Raw genomic sequence first — 20334 nt, 5'->3', positions numbered from 1 at the left:
TAAGCCAAGGTAACAAACCATCCGCAATACACAACACCTGTCCAATCTCTGAAGTGCAACAATGGGCGAATGCCAAGAGCTAATCTTGCTTTACCAGCCATCCAGAACAAATAATACACTAAGCTGAAATACAATTTCTGATATAACATGCATATGCACTTTTGACCCCAGACCTTGATGCACAACAAACAACATGTGGACACGGACGGCACTAACTTCTTTTTGAGTGTATTAGTACAAAAACAAGTTATAAAGATGTTTGAGCAGAAATGTTCACAGCAGTTATTGCATTTTTGATAGAGATGGCTGTGACTTAAAAGGGAAAGCTTGCTATTGTATGTAGAAGGCCATTTCCTTGGTTGAAGAAAGCCTCCACACTGTGCAGGCAAATATGTGAGCTGAGATTTGCTGACTGACTTATTGACTCCTGATAAAGTTTGGCTTTCAGTCGACAAGGCCATGCAATGAAATGTTCACGAGGTGTTTTCAGTATAATTATTAATTCATACACTGACGGACAGTGTTTGCCAACGCTGGGTACAGCAATATGTTCTGAGACACTGTGAGGCTATATTGCTGAACATAACTCATACATTTCTTAAAGATAGAGACTGTTTCTGCTGAAGACAATAAAAGCTGACAATACACTATAAAACTTGGATAGTGCCTTATGATATGACAGACACAATATGAAAGGTGTATATTACTTTAAAAACACATTACATCACTTTAATGTTGCTTACCTGATAATACAAAACTTATGGTCGATTACTGTGCTATAAACTCAACATTCATAAAATAAATAGAACCAGTTAGTACAGCAATTTTCCAATCTGATCAGAATTCTGACTTTATTGTGGTTGGTTTCTGAGTTTCTTTGAGGCGGTGGGAATGTTTTATACCGTAACAGTAACAAGCAAAAACAAAATGTGACGTGTTTTGGTTTTAGGGCAGCAAGCTTAATTTGATTACTCGGTTTCCCTGCAGAGATGTAATGGTATTGTTGAACTAATAGATGAGCAAATTAGCCGGTCTGAAAGCCTTCATTAAAGGCACTACTGTCCCTGTGCTTGTTAGGAATTGATGTTACCTGATCATTTCTAGGACTGTGCCAAAAAACACCAACTGTTAAGTAAGCCTGCCTGTTGGGACAAGCTCAATTGCCTGCTTTTTTATTTTTCATGCTGAATAGGCCCCAGCAAACACTGTGCTGATTTACAGGTGTACATACTCTGCATACATGGCAACACTGAAATGATAAAGATTAAGGAACACTATTTTTAAATTGCAGCTAATATGAGAACAACAAAGTAAATCAATGAATATGTTTTAAGGTCCGTCTGAAGACGTTGGCAGGGAAACAGAAATCCGGAAATGGTTTTTCATTGCAGTCACCCAGAGATTGACTACTGAGGCGAAGGCAAATACAAATGGACCAGTGGAGCCATGGCAACCCATCACTGTTAAAAAGAGTAAATAATCAACATGACAGATGAAAAGGAGGGCGGCAGGAAATAACAAGTCAGCTGCAGGGACATGAAGGTAAGTGTGTTGTTACACACTCACAAATATTCACATAGCATCACATGCAGGAGCTTCGTATCACACTGTGATGTCTCCTTCACATTTATTATCAGAGATATCGGTGTAGTGGTTTGAACCTGCTGCTTTTCTATGTGGAGTTTGCATGTTCTCCCTGTGTCAGCGTGGGTTCCTCCCACAGTCCAAAAACATGCAGCTTAGGTTTAATTGGTGACTCTGAATTGCACGTAGGTAGGAGTGTGGATAAGCGGTCAGAGATAATGGATGGATGGACAACTATCAGAGGTAAACAAAGTTTCAAATTAAATATGAGTACCACAGCAAAACATACATACAAAAAGTATGGTGTGAATGTATATCCATTTTGCTTTTATCCAAAGCAACGTACATTGGAGATTTAACCCTCTGGGATCTATGATCACGCTGGTGTTTGGCTTTTTTCAAAGCCCCGTAACAAGATATGATTGTTTTAATTTGATAGTACAAAAATACTTATTCAAGTGTAAAAGTAGGATGGGACGAGGCAGGCGTGGCATTCTGTAAAAATGGAAAAAAGGGGTCTAATCATCTAACACTGTTCCTATAAATCAACATGTTTTATGGTAATTTTTTATGTATAGTTTTATTATATTTGAATTTTACCTATTTATTTGTAACCTATGTTTTACATTTTCCAGGTCTTAAACAGTTCACTGAGCATATTTGTGGTTTTTATTGTCATAAATAGTAACATTTTATTTCAGATTTCAGGATTTTTTATGTATTTTTGGGCAATAAAGAAAAAAAATTGTCAGATCATGTTGAAGTTGTGCTGAGAAAATAACAAATAACAAACATGACTATAGTAAATATTATGTGGTATATAAAGGGCAAATAGGCTCAGACCCCAGAGGGTTAATACAGCACAAGCAAAGATGAGGTCAAGAAACAGAGCAAGAGTAAGTGCCATGGTGAGTGTTATGGTTCAAGTATGAAGGTGTTCAGTAAAGAGTTGGATCTTCAGTCTCTTCTTAAAGATTGATAAGGACTCAGCAGATCGGATGGAGTTTGGAAGTTCATTCCACCACCGGGGCTCTACAAATGAGAAGAGTCCGGTTTGAGACGTAGAGCCGCTCAGTGGCGGAGGAGCCAGACGTCTTTCACTGGAAGAGCGTAGTGGGCGGGAGGCTTTGTGGACCTGAACAAAGGAGTTCAGATATGCAGGGGCTAATATTTCATTTTTTCATTAATTTCTCCTATATATATATATTTATAATATATTTATTTTCTCGAGGAATCATTGAGGGCAACCCCTCATTTGCAATGATGTCGAGAGTACAGAGAGAACACAAAACAGAATACAGAGAAAACATGAAACAGTACAGACAAAACACATGCAAAAACATTAAAAACAGTTACAGTGAAGGCAGAGTTATTGGTTATCATAGATGTAATGTGATGAAGAACACTTCCTTTTCACTTCTCTCAGCTCCCCTACGTGTCATTTTTGAAAATATTTGCAACAATAATAGGGTGGATAGAGTGGATAGTCAAAAACATTATGTGCATTATATGGAACAGAGGAGTCTACCATCAGGGAGTTGACATTATCATCATCATCTGTTTGCATCCTTGCTAATTATCAATCTTTTCTCTCTTTGATGTGCTATGGACTAGGACAGACTAATTGCTAAGATATTTTCTGAAGCCAAACAAACATAGTGCTTCAACATGGACCTAGAATGTCCACAGAACCTACTTGGGGTACAGGTACATAAGCTGATAATGTCCAGGAGATCTATATGATTTCAGGTTTCATTTGACCCTCAGTGTAGGGTCAAGTTGAGTCTTGCCAATTTTCCATTTTTCCATTTGTCTAACAAACAAAAAACACTGAGACACTTTAGAACTTTAGAAACACTGCAAACTTTTCTTCAAGGACTGAACTTTTCTCCAGCTGGAGGACACAACATTAAGACAAGTAGCTGCTGTTTTACTTTGTCTCCATAGAGACAGTGCCCTTAATGATCCTTCAGTCTTGTAGCAGCAGGTGATTTTCATTCTGCCCACCACATCATTCAAGCCCCGCAATTTATGGTAATGGATTACTGTGTACATGTAGTCTGCAGCTTCGGCAACGGGGCTTTCACACTATTTGTTAGGTAAGATTTCATTTACGCTTTGTTGTGATTTAAATGTGTCCTTATTGTGTTGACAAAACACAGGCAAAGCATAAAACCAGGCAGCATTACATTTCCTTCCAAATTTGCAAATTAGTGGTATATTTTTAGGAGACGGGGTTGCTGTTGCCACATATTTCTGTTGCCACGTATTTCTGGAGCATTTTAAGACTGCTTGTTTATTTTCCCAAAAAAAAAAAAAAAAAAAAAAAGGGATCAGGAGGAAGCTAAAAGCTCATTGCTTATTTTATAATCTTAATAACAGAAATAGCGAAACATGCCAATGTTGATTATGGCTGACATGATGCTCAGCGTAAACAGAATTCTGCTCATCACAGGGTTCTAAGAACTGAAGCAGAATGTGGACCGGGCTGCAGTGTTTTTCCACTTCTTCTTGCATCTCATTTGCTTCATCTCATTTTAGAATGAATTTCCTGAAGATGAGATTGTGCATTAAATATATTGCACAGCCATTTGAATTTCAATGAGAGATAGATAGGCCCTCCTGTTTGGGTACAATGGCCCCAGTTGAATTGTTGCTATAACAGATTATTTTCAAGAGAGCATACTTTGGTTTGTGTGAAATTAATGCATCCGTCACACAAACAAACACTGTGAGAACACAAATGCACACACCGGAGTAAACACAACAAATGCTGTGTGACTCACACTGATGTTTGTACACAGTGGAACGAGTGGATGAGTTCTCCCTCGCTCACTCGACGTTCCACTGCAGGAAAAACAGAAAGTCCCCCCTCATCCCTATTCATGTTTAGTGGAAAACCTCCCCAGACAAACTATGAAACTCCCCAGTCGCTGTGTGTGTTGATGAGAAAGGATTAATCCTCTACTAGTTCAACTTCCCATGAACTCCACTTCAGAAAGGTGTGGAGTGCTGACGGTTACAAAGTACAGAATATATTATAGTGTATGCTCAAGCAGAACATAATGTGAAGTGTAGAGAAACCTATTGTTGGGGTGCTTGTGTGCTCTGCCTTTTTTTTTGTCAGAGTGCCGTTCTTATTACCCATATTCTTACATTGGCTATTGTGTGCAAGCCATCTGTAGTTGGTACTGTATTTGATCTAGCTGAAATTAAAAGAGTCTGTCCGTCTGTATGCCTGTCCTTTGATTTAGCGACAACCATTCATCCAATTGACTTTACACTTGGCAGGTGTATTGCCGAGGACCCAAGGTAGCGCAGTGTCAAGTGCAACCTTTGATATCTGTGGGACATATTTATTAGTGATGGAGTAGCGTATTGGAAGGAGGCCTCGTATTAACCCGACTGGCATGCCGGGTACTGTTCCTTCTTCATCACTTGCTCCCTGTGGTGGAATGTAACCAAGTACATTTACTCAAGTACTGTTCTCATTTATGTAACTTTATACTTTTATTGTAGCCTACTTTTTACTCCACTACATTTAGCTGCCAGATTTAGTTACTTTTAAGGTCAATTTTTAATATGAAAAATGTGATCAATTTAAATAATTCCATCACATATAGATTCATTAATTAACCCTTAATAGGGCACTCATTGAAATACTTGCAAATTCCAAATTTCAAACCTAGAGAATATTGGAGGATATTACATACAGCCAGAATGTGTAAAAAAACATACGGACCTGGGGGAGGGGGGTAATATTTTGAGAAAAAAGTTTATGAGATTAAAGTGGTGACTCTGCGAGAAAAAAGTTGCTTTTTTTCACCTTTTCTTGTAAATCTGCGACTTTAATCTAGTAAATTTGCAACTTTTTTCTCAAAATATAACTTTATTTATTACTCATTTTAGATATCCGCTGAAGTTACCAAATATAGTTCTTCGCCTGATAAAGGGTTAAGATTAATTGCTTTTAAAAAAAATTAATCCCACAATGGGAAATTCAACCTCTCTGCATTTAACCCATCCATTTTACACACAAGTGAACGCACCATGCAAGGAGCAGTGGGCAGCACATTACTGCACCCTGGGAGCTGTGCAGGGGGGTTAGGTGCCTTGCTCGAAGGCCCTTCAGTCCTGAACATGTTGGTCCTGAGATTCAAACCAGCGACTCTCCAGATAGAAGCTTGATTCCTAACCTCTAGGCCACAGAGTGCCCAAAACAGCTCACATAACAGCATTAGTTAAAATTAGCCAAACCTCAACTCAAAGACAGTATAATGCTGCTTACATATATGCATTAATAATAATAATAATAATAATAATAATAATAATATTAAATATAACAACAACAAAAACAACAACAACAACAACAACAATAATAATAATAATAATAATAATAATAATAATAATATCTTCAGAATATATAAAGCAATCTCTGCTCTTTTACTTTTGATACTTTAAGTACATTTTGATGCTGGTACTTTTGTACTTTTACTTCAGTATGTTTTAAATGCAGCACTTTTACTTGTAGTGGAGTAATTTCACTGTGTGGTATTAGTTATTTTACTTGAGTACTGGATCTGAATACTTCTTCCACCACTGCTTGCTACAGTCCATTCAAGAACAGATGAAGAAAGAGAGGCCCGAGATGTTACATTTTAGAAAACTCAAACATGTCAACACTGCCCAGTTCCAAATAGTTTGTAGGGTAGGAGGAATCCTTTTGTCTGTGTTATGAAATTAACATTTCAGTAGTAGTAATTGATACCTACATCAGAACAATTTTCTGTTCCGACGCCCATAAACTGAAAATGTTCTGTGTGTGATGTACAAAAAAAGTCTCTCTGTTGACTCTGTATCAACAAACCAAATATCCTGTTAAAATCTCTCCCCCTGTCTCAGCCTCCGAGACTTTAGAAATGATTGGCAGACATCCCTCCCACACATACACATCGGTGTTATGACTGCTCACCAAAGTTTGGGCTGTCACAAGGCAACAAGATGGCTTGGTATGAAAGTGACTTGTGACTGACACTGCAGCAGGGGACTTGTCAGGGTAACACCAGAAGAATGGCGCGTAGGTGGGTGACACCAAGACAAACAAATGGGCATACAATGCAACCCGGCACCATTTGAGTACTTTATGGCACTTGAAGTTGTCAATCTGCAGCATATGTCAGCTACACACAGTCAACACTTGCAACAAACAAAAATGCACGTGAGCAAATAAATAAAGACTTCTATTGACTGAGGCATTCTGTAACCACAGTGGAAGGATAAAGGCTGCTGATGCAATGCAATGTTTTTTTTTCCTTCATAATTGGTTAAGAGCGCACTTTGAAAGGCTCAGATCATTGTTCAGATGTGTATTAAATGTGTTTCAAACTCGTTTGTCTTTTTTGTTACAATGAACATGGTTAAGCCTGGCTTTAACTCCAAATATCAGACAGAACATTGCTCAGTTTGCATACATAAAAAACACATGATCACTCAAAAGTCCCTGTTAATTTGGATAGATTTCAACAACTAAACCTGGTTTGGGGCTACACGATGGTGTAGTTGTTGGCACTCTTGCCTCACAACAAGAGGGTCACTGGTTGGACTCAGATATTCACATAGCATCACATGCCGAAGCTTAGTATCACACTGTGATGTCTCCTTCACATTTATAATATACACAGCTATCAGAGATAGTAGTGTAGTGGTTTGCACCTGCAGCTGTTCTGTGTGGAGTTTGCATGTTCTCCCTGTGTCAGCGTGGGTTCTCTCCGGGTACTCCGGCTTCCTCCCACAGTCCAAAAACATGCACTTAGGTTTAATTGGTGACTCTAAATTGCCCGTAGGAGTAAATGAGAGCGTGATTGTCTGTCTCTATGTGTCAGCCCTGTGATAGTCTGGAGACCTGTCCCCACAACCCGAGTGTGGATAGGTGGTTAAGGATAATGAATGAATGAATAAATGAAACCTAGTTTGAAAATTCATAAACCTGTCAATAAAACATCAATGGCAATTGCAGAGCAGAGTGGGATAAGGATTTGAACAATAAAATCAGTTCAGACCAGTTTAGCTATTCTCCCAAACTGCTTATAAACCAGGTTAAAGCTAGGGGAGGCATAGAAATTTACCATATAGGCATATATTCCATGATAATGTCAGTATATTATGATTCAATGCTCAGTGACATCAAAAATAAATTGCCTGCCCCAAATTTAAGTTATGTCACCCCTGTTTACAGATGTTTTGTCATATATTTTAATCATATTTTAGAGAAAACATTGCATTAAGACTACATACAAGGAAGGAAACTGCCACTCAATATTTAGCTACCAACTGATTGACACACTGCCATTCACACCACCAGCATCATAAACGATCACATTAAAGTGTCATCACTGTCATCAGTAACTGTGAGCATTGTTCTGGTGACTCCAGTATTTTGGCACACTTACAGTTCTATGGCCTTGTTCCACATGATGACATATCCAGACAAAATGAAGGACTCGATGTTGACGATGTGTGTGTTTCCACGCTCTGTCCCCACATACAGCCATTTACTCTGAAAAGGAAGGTGGCAGAACGTGATCCTGGAGAACAAGAAAGAGGAAAAGACACTGTTAGAATGTGAACACTCACAAAATGATTGATGTGTTAGTTTGTTTCAAGGACTGAGCTATTGGTGGATGTGAGTGTTTCTATTCAGCATGGTTAAACAGTGTAAACTTTTGTTCATATACATGTTTTACATACACATTGATCTATGCCTCTTGGAGTTAATCTCTCTGAATATTTTACACAATGCTGCTTTCAGACAAGAAGAGGACTTCGAGCTGTCAAGGTTTGCTAGGTGTGCTATATAATGCAGACATAAAAACTGACAAACACTTATCTTAAAAGAAGAGATTTGCACCTTCTAAAAAAACAAAAAAATGTAGCATGGAGGCATTTTGTTGGAATGACATGTTCTTGATTTGTTTATTCCAAAATGTTACCGAAATCTGGGATATGTCTTTAAAAAGAAGACATAGACAAGGGCAAAACACAATCAATCAATCAATCAATCAAACAAACATGGTAGGTAGTTATTGATTGGAGGGATTTAAACTGCATTCTAGCTATGAAGTCACCTACTAAGCAATGATGTAAGCATTTTACAACTTTCAATATGTACGCAGTATTGTACATTATACCCTGACTCATTCACGGATGTTGTAGTCTGATTCATTCTTAATCGAGGTTTAATTTAGCACTCAACAGGAAAGTGAAAATCCATTTTGCTCCACAGTGAAGTGCCTTATGTATAGGTGTGCTCGCCTACATGTGCTCCTCCTGCCCTTTATCCTGCCACTCCTGCTTCTCGCTCGTCAGAGATCTTTTGCACTCTGCGTGTCAGCTCGCTTTAAGCTGTTATAAATAGTTGTTTAAAGAGCCCTTCAGAACCACTGCCAGAAGTACAAGCCTGGTCCACCACTTCACACATACTCACTTCTCTAACGTTCAAAGCTTTGAATAGTATATATTCTTGTTTTTTATTCAGAGCTCAACAAGTTATTCAACCAGAACAACAGAATAACTTGTCCTTCAATACCACCCATAACAACACATATAGTCATGGAAAAAACTATTAGACCACTTTTTTTCTTCAATTTATCGTTCATTTTAATGCCTTGTACAACTAAAGGTACATTTGTTTGGACAAATATAATGATAACAACAAAAATAGCTCATAAGAGTTTAATTTAAGAGCTGATTTCTAGACATTTTCCATGCTTTTCTTAATAATAGCCAAAATCATTATAAAAAAACCCCCATGGAAAATGGCTACATATGTATTTGCTATTTTTGTTGTTATCAATATTTGTCCAAACAAATATTGTACCTTTATTTGTACCAGGCATTAAAATGAACAAGAAATTGAAGAAAACAAAGGTGGTCTAATAATTATTTCTGTGACTGTATGAGTGTTTTGCTGCTTGCGGTACAGGTTGGAGCATTCTAAAAATAGCTCACACATCACTCTACATACACGTAGGGTTCACGGTTGTAAAAAAGTAAATAAATGTACGCAAATTCCAGAAATTAAATAGCTCTGACGGTGAACTGAGCCAAGGAAACGTAAGTTGTGAAAGAAATGTAAGTTAGGTAAAAAAAAAAATTTCACACGTGACACAAACCCCGTTCCTGGGTGAAAGTCTGTAATTTGTTCGACCAATCCACCTCCCTGAGTGCGAGAGCCGCCATACAAACTCCGCATTGCTGTTGCAGCAAGATGGCAGCAAGTGAAGGACAGTCTAAAACATAAATGTGAGTCATATTTTTCTGCCTGTACAAACACCTTATGTTGACGTTTGTGAGGGGATTTGATCATGTTAACATTTTATAAACCTCCACTAGCCAAAACTATTATTTAAAGCAACTTAACCAATCACTGAACTGGGATCTCCTTCAATAGTATAAATCTATGTTATCAAGATAAAAAGAAAGTGCACACATGTTCAAAAAAGACAATGTAATGAAAATAATGCATAATTAAAGGGCCAAAGCAAGAAACAGTGGCTTCAGTAGCACAAAATGTGACGTGTGGGTGTGACGATAACCCCATCAGTGCCGTGTGATGCTCATGTCACTCCAGTGTAAAATGCGTTTGAAATCAGAGCTGTCACCTGCTGTCATTCCCAGTAAGGAACACTAACGACAAAAATGGATGTTTTCAACCCGAAAAATGTATCAATAAGAGATTATGTGTTAAGCTTATCATTATAGATTTATTTACTAAGTCTCTAAAAAAATACACGGCTGGATTAGAAAGCTTCTGAACGGGATGTGAATGCGCCAGAGCCAACGCTGGAACAGCACAGTACTGCTCAGCTGCTTATCTTCAGTATTTATTAAGTGACAGACTGTAAACTATGCATTACATCTCCTGCCAGACTGATAACTTGCCACTCCCTCTCTCCCTTGCTCAGACCCACAGTGTTAACATGATGAATCCATGGCTGCCTCTCTTGTGCTCTAAATGCAGAATATATTTTCTTTTTTCTCTCTTTTCTCTGTTGTCTTTGAAGAATTGATTGAAAAAATGATCATAGACAGATCATGTTCAAATCTGATATTCATTAAACATGACTTTTCTAAAACCTTATGGATTTTCCATTTTCTAAGAGTATTTCATATCACCGAGAAAACCCTGATTACTTTTTGGAAATAAATAAATAACTATAAATACCTGAAAGTTATTCATGTGGCAAATAACAATAATCATGATGTGATGCAAGGCTGCCTAAACCATTATTACTCTGGCATAGCAACTATCATCTTCATAATCACCTTAACCAGGGAAGAAAGATCGGCACACGCTAAGTCACTTGTGTCCATGCTGATTACCTTGTAAAGGTGGCAGAATCATTGGGCTCGAGCCCCACAGCCACCCACCCAGCAAGCAGCAGGATTATTAGATAGAAGACAAATGAGATGGCAGACAATTCAATAAGGATTTTAGGGGCTTGGGGAGATGACAATATTCATACTAGCAGAGGGGGAGCTGAACAGCTCTTGAGCGATGAAGGATTATAGAGTCTTCAGTCTTTTACAACATGCATTTAGCCTTAGCACATCAAATTTACATATTTCTTTGTTTAAGGAAGCGACTGACCTTTGTGGGTTATTAGGTCTAAACAGGCGGCAATCTCCGTGTCTGAGCATGGAGGCCAACCAGGAAGTGCCTTAAGCCTACTGAAAATTCTAAGTTTGGCTGCAAAAAAATCTGCCCATTAATTTCAATGCAAAATTTGAAAACTTCTCACTTGATTTATTACCTCAGAAATTTTTTTCAGGACAACAATATGGTCTCAATCTCAAATAAAAAAACATGTTCAAGACAATTTGATATTAATAGTTCTAATAATGGCCCCATTTAGAAGAAAATAGAAGATAAAGAATCGTATGATTTGGAGCGTGGCTACAGGTCACTGACAAGGCGAGCCGTCACCAGGAGAGAAGCAGAGCAATGCGTATCCACGGCAACGTGTCAATAAAGTTATATATAACGTTATATAGATTTATATATATATGCCGATTTGGTCTCATAACTTTGACCCTTTCACACTGTATTTTCACTTAATGACAGTTTATTTGAACGTTTTGTAAAAATGTCTTGTTCAGCGTTTGGTTGGACTAACAGACACTGCAAGGAGTCGCTGCTCAGTTTTCTGAGGTAAGAAAGATACATTTTGTTTTTGTTTTTTTGCTAGCCAAAACTAACATCCCAGTTAATGTGCCAAATAATGCTAACATGAATTAGCAGCGGCTTCTCTCAGTCGGGTTGCCGGTGTAGAGAGGCTGTAGTCAGTGATCAGATCCCTCACGCTCCGCCACAGTCCAAATATGGTCTGCTCAGGGTATCGGAAACAAGATGGCGACGCAAGATGGCGACGAGTGTAACGCTGAACTCGAGGCTTCCAACGGGCAGTCCACAAACCAATGGGTGACGTCACGGTGACTACGTCCATTATTTATATACAGTCTATGGGTCTTTATCTTTAACATTAGAGATCTAACCCTCTTCACAAATTTGCTTGTAGTGCATACAAGTGACATTTATCTAACAAATAATTAGTGCCAGATATCCAGTCTATACAGCAGACAAATACTTATGAAGAATATTGCTTGTTGGAGGGAAGAAAGCCCTGACTAGATGTCCCAACTTTGGAAGATTGGTTGAAAATTGTACACAACATTTACATAATGGAGAAACATATTCTCTATAAAAATGTAATCAGGGAAATTTGAAGGATTGTAGTCAAAAGGGGTCCAGTGCATTAAACCAAGGAGACTGGATTTGCATAACCCCCTAAAACCTGAAGTTTTTCTGGAAATTCAACAGAAGTGTCAACGCCTACTAAATGATAGATTTTTCAGCCTCTAGCAGATAGAAATGAAATTCAAAACTTATTTGAGAGCTTATGTGATGAAAATTCTATGTGCCAAATTGTATTTTTCAGTTCCTGGACTATGTATGACTTTCCTAACAAAAATAAAATGATTTAAAAAATAAATATAACAAATGATGTGTCAATGTGTAAAACTATATTAATCTACATTACTGTTTTTAAAAAAGACAGTAATGTCTGTCTGCTGTAACCAAATTAGTCATTTTTTCTTCCATGTTACAAAAAGTTGTTTTTATAATGAGACCTCTTAGTACTGGTTTCCTCAGCCAACAGCTGTCCATTTTTACACAAAATGTCACAGGAAAGGATCAAATAAAACAAAAAATCAAAAATCGATGAGAGGGAATGAGGAGATGAGAGCAAAGGGAAGGAGATAAGTAGTGATAAAGACAGATCCGGAGGGCAGTTTGGAGACAGTCAGATGTATGGTTCTGACTCCATACAGTCGGACCAGGCTCCATCAACTGGCCTCATAATTATCAATCAAAGAGGACAGGAAGAGACGTGGGTTTAGCTGCCAGCTGACCAGCCACTGCGAGACCACCCTTAATGAAGTAAATAGATGTAGAGATTAATTGAATTGGTGACATCATCTCTGGGAACTGGGCCTGCCATCTGCTCTGCAGGAGACGCGATACAGCTGCTCAAGGAATTCACAAGGACTCCATGCATCAGCAAAGAACAGTCGTGTTGGGTAACTCAGATGATTACATTAGCTCAAAGAAATCTTTGCACTGTGGAAACAGTAAGCGTCCAATGTTTCTTGTATTTTGTTTGGACTGATTGTCTTCAAATTGTCTGTGACTACAGCACGACAGTCGAGGAAGGGTGGCAAGCACGAGCCTCTGACAGTTATCACAATTCTCTACACCATTTCCAATGATTCATGCGTTATTCTTGGGGGATTCTGAGGGGGTGTTAGGGTGCTAATTGTCAGATATTCAGTCTAGAGACACAGAGCTAAATGGCAAGTCGCTGCCCGGCCTCTGACAGATGACTCATGATGCCCTTTTTCTCCTTTCATCTCAGAGCATGATTCACTGCTCTGTCACTGGGAGCGAGAGGTTCTGCTTCCTACCTCATCGCACTGCAAGACAGGTAGAAATCTACTGAAACAGGCTTTCAACACTTTTGATACAAAATAACATTCCCAACCTTCACCTCTGTGTGTTTGTGTGGGCATGTGCATCACACAGTGATGGGTACAGCTGCAAGCCTATGAATCTAAAATATAAATCTCTAGCGGACAGTTATACAAGGACTGGTATGTGATGATTTTACAGGAATCTGCTTTTTAACTTTATTTGTTGACTCCTTTTTTGGTTAACGCCAACTAAATCCTGGGACCCACAGCTGCTGCAAATTTAAAACCACCCACTCCCACGAGATTTCTGTCAATCCCAAAGCAGTCCTCTGTGCCCTCTCTGGCAGAGCTGATGAAACAGAAGACCTGTGCCATATGCTATATGCTGCTGCTATATTTACTCTCTCTGCTCTTGTTTGTCTGTTGCCAACAAGTTTGGCTGTAGCTTAAAATTGAGGCAATGCTAAGCAGCATGGAATGATTAACAAAGTTTGTTTAGCTAACTTAAGTTTCAGACTGGTCTCCTCTCAAAAATGTCAATATAAGGCATTTGTACAGGCAGAAAAACACGACTCACATTTACGTTTTAGACCGGCCTTTGCCGCCATCTTGGAGAAGTATTTCTAATGATTGACGGTGATGCAGAGTGTAAATGGCTGATATCACACTCGGTGGGAGGAGAGGTGGTTTCCCCCAGGAGAACAGGCTTTGTGTCCCGTGTGGAAACAGAAGTAAAAAGTTTTTTTACGTTTTTTTTAATGTAACTTCCATGGCTCATGTCACCCTCGTAACTGCTTCACTTCCAGCATTTGCGTACATTTATTTACTGTTTAAACTGTCTTTTATAACGCCTTACCAGGAGTTTTTTGCCCTAAACCTAGATCAGTGGTTTTGTTGCCTAAATTCACATAAACTGCAGCCTTTTTTACAACCCCGAACTGTACGTGTATGTAGAATGACTTGTTTGCTACATTTAGAACGCTTCACGTTACCGTGAGAAACGAAACACACATTTGTGTTGTTATGGGTGGTATTGTCAAGCTATTTATTCTGCCATTTAGTTTGGAGATCTTGTTGATTGTTAATTGCTAAAGATGTCAAAACTCCAGCAAGTTGTTTTTTTCTGTTATTCTGGACTCTTTTGTAACTGTGAATTTAAGCAAGCAATACAAAAAAGGTAATTGTTGTCATTCTTATTATTATTATTATCATCATCACATCCCGATTCCAAGTTGCACACTGTCAAAAACAATAAAAAACTGAATAGAATTTTTTTATTTGATGCATATATTTACAAGTACAAGACAAGATATCAAATGCTCAAACAGGTACACTCTTGTTTCTATATATACACTTATTTTGAATTTGTTGCATTCTCTTTTAATTTACATTTTATACAAAAACTAAACTTTTAGGGAATTTTGGGTATTAATAACATTATTAATGCCTGTTTGTGTGCACAACAGTCAGTGGCGGAAAAAAGTATTTAGTTCCCTTACTTAAGTAAAAGTGCTAAGACTGCACTGTGAAATTACTCCATTAAGTAAGTAAAAGTCCTGCATTCAAAACTTACTGAAGTAAAAGTACAAAATTATCAGCTTCAAAATGTCAGACTGTTTTATATATTTCCCATATATATTATTGGATTATTATTTTTGATGCATTTATGTAAGCAGTGTTTTAATTTTCTCAGGGCTCAGGGCTGGGCCCTAGGCAGGGCTCATTTTAACTACTTAATATAATCTTATGGTGTTTTATTTAAAAAACATGTCTAATTTTAAACTGATTGCGTTTTTATGTTAAATCTTCAACTGAAAGTAACTAAAGCTGTCAGCTAAATATGGAGTAAAAAGTACAATAATTGCCTCAAAATGTAGAGTAGAAGTATAAAGTTACTTTAAATGGAAATACTCAAGTAAAGTACAAGTACCTCAAAATTGTACTTAAGTACAGTATTTTAGTTACATTCCACCACTGACAACAGTGTCAGTCACCCTGTCCTCTTAACATCATGGCTGGTTACCGCTTCATGTGGTTTGAAAGTATCTTTAGGGCTTAAGCTACATGATTAATTAGTTTAAAAGTCATCAAAATTTGAAAGAGGTTTTGTGTAAATTTCTGAAAAATGTTTAGAGTTCTTACACAAACTGCTAATGACTTAGACACCAAGTACTTTATCAAACAACTTGCAGCCAGTACATAGATTTAAAGGCTTCTCCAGCCCATTATCCTTTAAGACTTTTGTATTATGAAAGGGCCCGGGGTCAAGGTTTATGTTCAATGCACTTTTCCATAGCAAGGTGGAGATTCTTATGTCTTAAGAAATATTTTTTCTCTCTTGTGAAGGAAAGTTTCAGGAGAGAAAAACCCTGCGCTGTGACTCAGCCAAAGTCCTTGACTTGTAATAGCAATCAGAGTGAGCTTGCCATTACTTGCGCTCATCAAAAGGAACACTTGAATTTACACTGTGACTCCGCATTTTAATGAAAAGGAAAAATAAAGTGCAGTATTATACAAAGTTTTCTTTATATGATTTTTTAATCTCCATCATATTCAGTGGGCATGCAGTCATATTCATCGGATGTCCTTGCCCACGACAGAGACGATAAAAGGTGGAAATGAACTTCAGGTTACAGCTAATAGACAGAAAACATTAACAGAAAACTTAAACAGAAAAAAAAATCAAGCACTTTGAATATCTATCCTGTCATTCTGTCTTTTGTGCATTTCTGCAGATACATCAATATGCTTTCCCTATAAAGAAAGTTTATTCACTTGATCTCTGCCAGCTTTCTTTAGCACTTTCTTACATTCTGGATAAGAAAGAAACTGGCTATACGTCAAGTCAAAAGAATAATCCTTAGTTAAGCATATCACCCATTAAATATTTGAATCTTACTGCTAATAATACTATTCTCCCAAAGTGTTTTACCAAAACCCATATAAATCTCTTTTGTATGTAAGGAGCAAAACATTCATCCTGAGGTAAACAATGTCACATTATCTCTCAGGTGAAATTTTAAACTTGCAGTCAATGTTATTTATTGAAAGCCTTATTTCTTGTAAGTAGAAAATGCCCTACTACAGGGATACATAGGCACCAAACTATTGTACAGTCAAACAAATTAAATCATCAAACTTACCAAATAGTCAGTTAACTGGTCTTGATGTTATTAGCCTATAGTTTACATTCGAGCATGTGACATTGGCTAAGAAAAAAGTTAGAGATAGCGACCTAAAACTAGTACATGTACAATGTAAAAAGGGTTTTTTTTTTTTTTTTTACTGTTTACACATACTTAGAACCACTACCATGAAACTGTAGTACTCCCTTGTCATCACACCACTAGCTTGCTATTTTGCCCTGTGGACAGGAATAGTGGACTGTGCATATGGTCTTTGAATAGTTAAACAACTGCAGTGGCCACCCCCAGATTGAACAACCTGTTTCTGGGAATGCTCAGACAGGACATTAAGAATGATGCACCAGTTGGCACAGCCAAAGGTGTTGTTTTTATCCACTGAGTCACTTCTGTGTACGGCCAGAAGCCCCAAAGGTTTTCTCCAGGGGAAAAGGAAAGTTTTCTCAAGGAAAGAGGGGAAGATGTTTCCAAAACTAAGCATCCGCATCTGGAGGCCACTGTTTGCCATTAAAGTTTAATGGTGGAGAACAGAGACTCAGTGGTCTCTGGTGGAAAAAAGCAAAGAGCAAAGCCCTTGCTTATCACCACACCCCACAAACTGCCAGATGAATTAAGGCCAGAGATATACAGTATATGCTTTTTAACCACATGTTCACATCAATAAATCGGCTGTGTTGTGAACAGAACTGACCCTTTTTCGTAGCCCCACCAGCAGAGAAGTTCTAGTTATAGATAATGATTGATGTTCTGAACTTTGCTAATGTTAGCTTCATTTCTCCAAGATGAGCATGAAAAGGTGAAACCAGGCTAAAAAAAAAAGGATAAAATCTCATCTGACCTCATTAGAGTCTATGAAGCAGACCCTGGTCCAACCTGGCCAATGCTATGTTATGACTGGTCAGTCTGAGTGGGAGGGGCGGGGTTTAGTTGGGGCTGGATCCCGAATATTTGAGCAGTTGTTCTTTGGGTTCATATTTGTTTTCAATTTTAAGATCTGGATATTTGTTTGTTTCTGGGGTTTTTTTCACAAGTGTAGTTTAAAATGTGTAAATATTACACATTTTAACAGTGATTTTGGTCATTTGCCATCTCTCTCACCAAACAACAGCAGTGACCGTAGCACCGACAGTGTTGCCAAGGTTTTTCCAAGGAATTGGGCTACAGAAGTGTTGCCATAGCTTTTTGTCCCGCTCTGGATATGTAGACCTATTTTGCATGCGAAATAAATATTTTATTTATGATATAAACATATTAACATTTTAGGACCAATGTGCAAGAAGTGTTTAGGGAAAACTTTTACTGCAGCAGTGTTTCTGTTTTGGAAGGGGCATATTTTAATTTCTGTTTTTGGGGTTGGTTTGGCCTTTGGGCTGGTTTTGTCAGACACACCTGGCAATCCTAAACCCTTAAGGAAAGACCTCAGCTGTAACACTGTAACGCTAAACACTTTAAACTAAGCAAGACTTGAAAGGCATTGTTTCAAATATGCAATCTGATACTTGCTTACCATTATGGCATATCAAGTCTGAAAAAAATCACCTGAATGTAGTAAGCAGTAATGCAAATTTGGGCAGTTTGTTTACTGGCAGCTTGCAACGTTAGCCAATGTGTGTTGTCCAATAGCCATGATGAAGTTTGTAGTGAACATGCAAAAACTGCACTAGTTGTCTCGCGGATTTTGGTGGCAGAATGTCAAAGGAGATGGATTCAGCTGCCTAATAACCACTGAAAGTCAGCTCACTGCCTGTGGTGGTGGCTCACAAACCAGAAGGGTCACCAGCTGAGACAGAAGTGAGAGCTTTAAGCCAGCGTATCCTCCTTCTCAGGTCTGTCAGACAGGGTGATAAAGAATCAGAGGCAGAGGCAGGACAGAGGAGCTGGCCTTGTCCTGTCAACACTCTGCTACACTGTCTTTCAGATTGAACTAATTGAATGTGTCTTCCTGGTGGGAAAATGTTTGACTGCTGCTGCTGCTGCTGCTGCTGAAAACTGTTCCAGCAGCAAGGATATGCTGGATAGTCTTGGATTGTGGTCTGAGTAGGGCTCTTTGTGGAGCATATAGGGCACGACATAGTGGCATCAGTGATTTATGAAGATAGTTCTGTAAGTAATGCATCTGTAAAATAAGGGATAACTCTTTTGGATACACAATAAGTGCTTTTGAAGTTTCAGTGTGCTGAAAATGATTGGGGTGTACCTGTGTTTGCTGTGTGTATGTGTGCATTTGTGTGTATTGTATCCACAGACTGTATATAAAGATGGACAATGTGACAGCTTCCCATAAGTGCATTATTATCTATAGGTCATAAGTCCCGCCTCCTTCGAGTTAGGATCGGACATGAACCAAACTTAACACATTAAATAATTTTTTCCCCCAAATATGATTTCAGTATTTTACGTGGTTCATAACACACTAGTGTATGTTTAAATTCTATTTTTCTGATGAGTTAGCCTTCAATTAGTCATTTGACACAGGGGAGTGACATCATGATTGACAGCTGTGATTGACTTTCCATTGGTCTGGCAGGTGTACAGGCGGGAACTCATTACTGCGGCTCCACTGACCTTTCACTGCTGTGCAGACTCTGGCTCCATGATGTCAACAGCAGTGGTAGAAAAAGTGTTCAGATGCCTTACTTAAGTAAAAGTACTAAAACCACACTGTGAAATTACTCCACTACATGTAAACATTCTGCACTCAAAACTTACTTAAGTAAAAGTACAAGTATCAGCATCAGAATTTACTCAAAAGTAAAAGTACTGGGGCGTTCCTGGTGGCACACCTGGTAGAGCGTGTACCATAGAGGCATCGTCCTCGTAACCGGGTGGCCCGGTTCTGAATCTGACTCGGAGCCCTTTCCAGCATGTCTTACCCTCTGTCTCCCCCTTCACTCTGTCTCTATCAATAAAGCCCAAAAATTGCTTTAAAAAAATCTAAAAAAAGTAAAGGAACTTGTTATGCAGAATGAACCAGAGTGTTTTATATCTTCTAAATATATTATTAGATTATTTATATTGATGCATATACGTAAGTAGCATTTTCCCCTCAAGATATGGCTCATTGTAACTACTTAATATACTGTTATGAGGTTTAATTAAAAAAAAAAAGTCTAATCACTTTAAATGTATCATGTTTTTATGTTAAATCTCAACCTGAAAAGTAACTAAAGCTCTCAGCTAAATGTAGTGTAGTATAAAGTACAATATTTAACTCAAAATGTAGTGAAGTGGAAGTATGAAGTTACTTGAAATGGAAATACTCGAGTAAAGTACAAGTACATCAAAACTACATAAGTACAGTACTTGAGTAAATGTACATTACATTACATTCCACCACTGGTCAACAGTGCTATCCAGGATATTTTGGCTTAATTTTTGTACTTTAAGTCCATTCTTTTTTACTATGGTTCTGATACTTGGTTTTATGTAGTGTAATGTACTGTGTACTTACCTCTCTCTGTTGAATTTGAGTGAATGGAGGACAGCTGGTCGCCTCTGACGGAGATTCCACAAGTGAAGCGTGTCATCTGCACAGGCTGTGACCAGCGCCCCCTAAAGGTAAAAATAAATAAATATA

General features: G+C 38.2%; 1 protein-coding gene across 9 annotated transcripts in view; it reads right to left on the bottom strand.

The window, feature by feature from the left end:
• Window positions 1–20334, bottom strand: part of stxbp5l (syntaxin binding protein 5L) — a 177452-nt gene that overhangs the window by 71215 nt on the left and 85903 nt on the right. For all 9 annotated transcript variants that reach the window (XM_059343455.1, XM_059343461.1, XM_059343457.1 and 6 more), the window contains exons 4-5: window positions 20209–20309; window positions 8034–8168 (exon numbers count right to left, since the gene is read on the bottom strand). In XM_059343455.1, the coding sequence (XP_059199438.1) occupies window positions 8034–8168; window positions 20209–20309 (236 nt within the window). The remainder of the gene's footprint in view (window positions 1–8033; window positions 8169–20208; window positions 20310–20334) is intronic.

This window comes from Centropristis striata, chromosome 10, assembly GCF_030273125.1.
Source record: "Centropristis striata isolate RG_2023a ecotype Rhode Island chromosome 10, C.striata_1.0, whole genome shotgun sequence".
NCBI classification, from domain to species: Eukaryota; Metazoa; Chordata; class Actinopteri; order Perciformes; family Serranidae; genus Centropristis; species Centropristis striata.
This window is presented reverse-complemented; position numbering and strand designations above follow the sequence as displayed.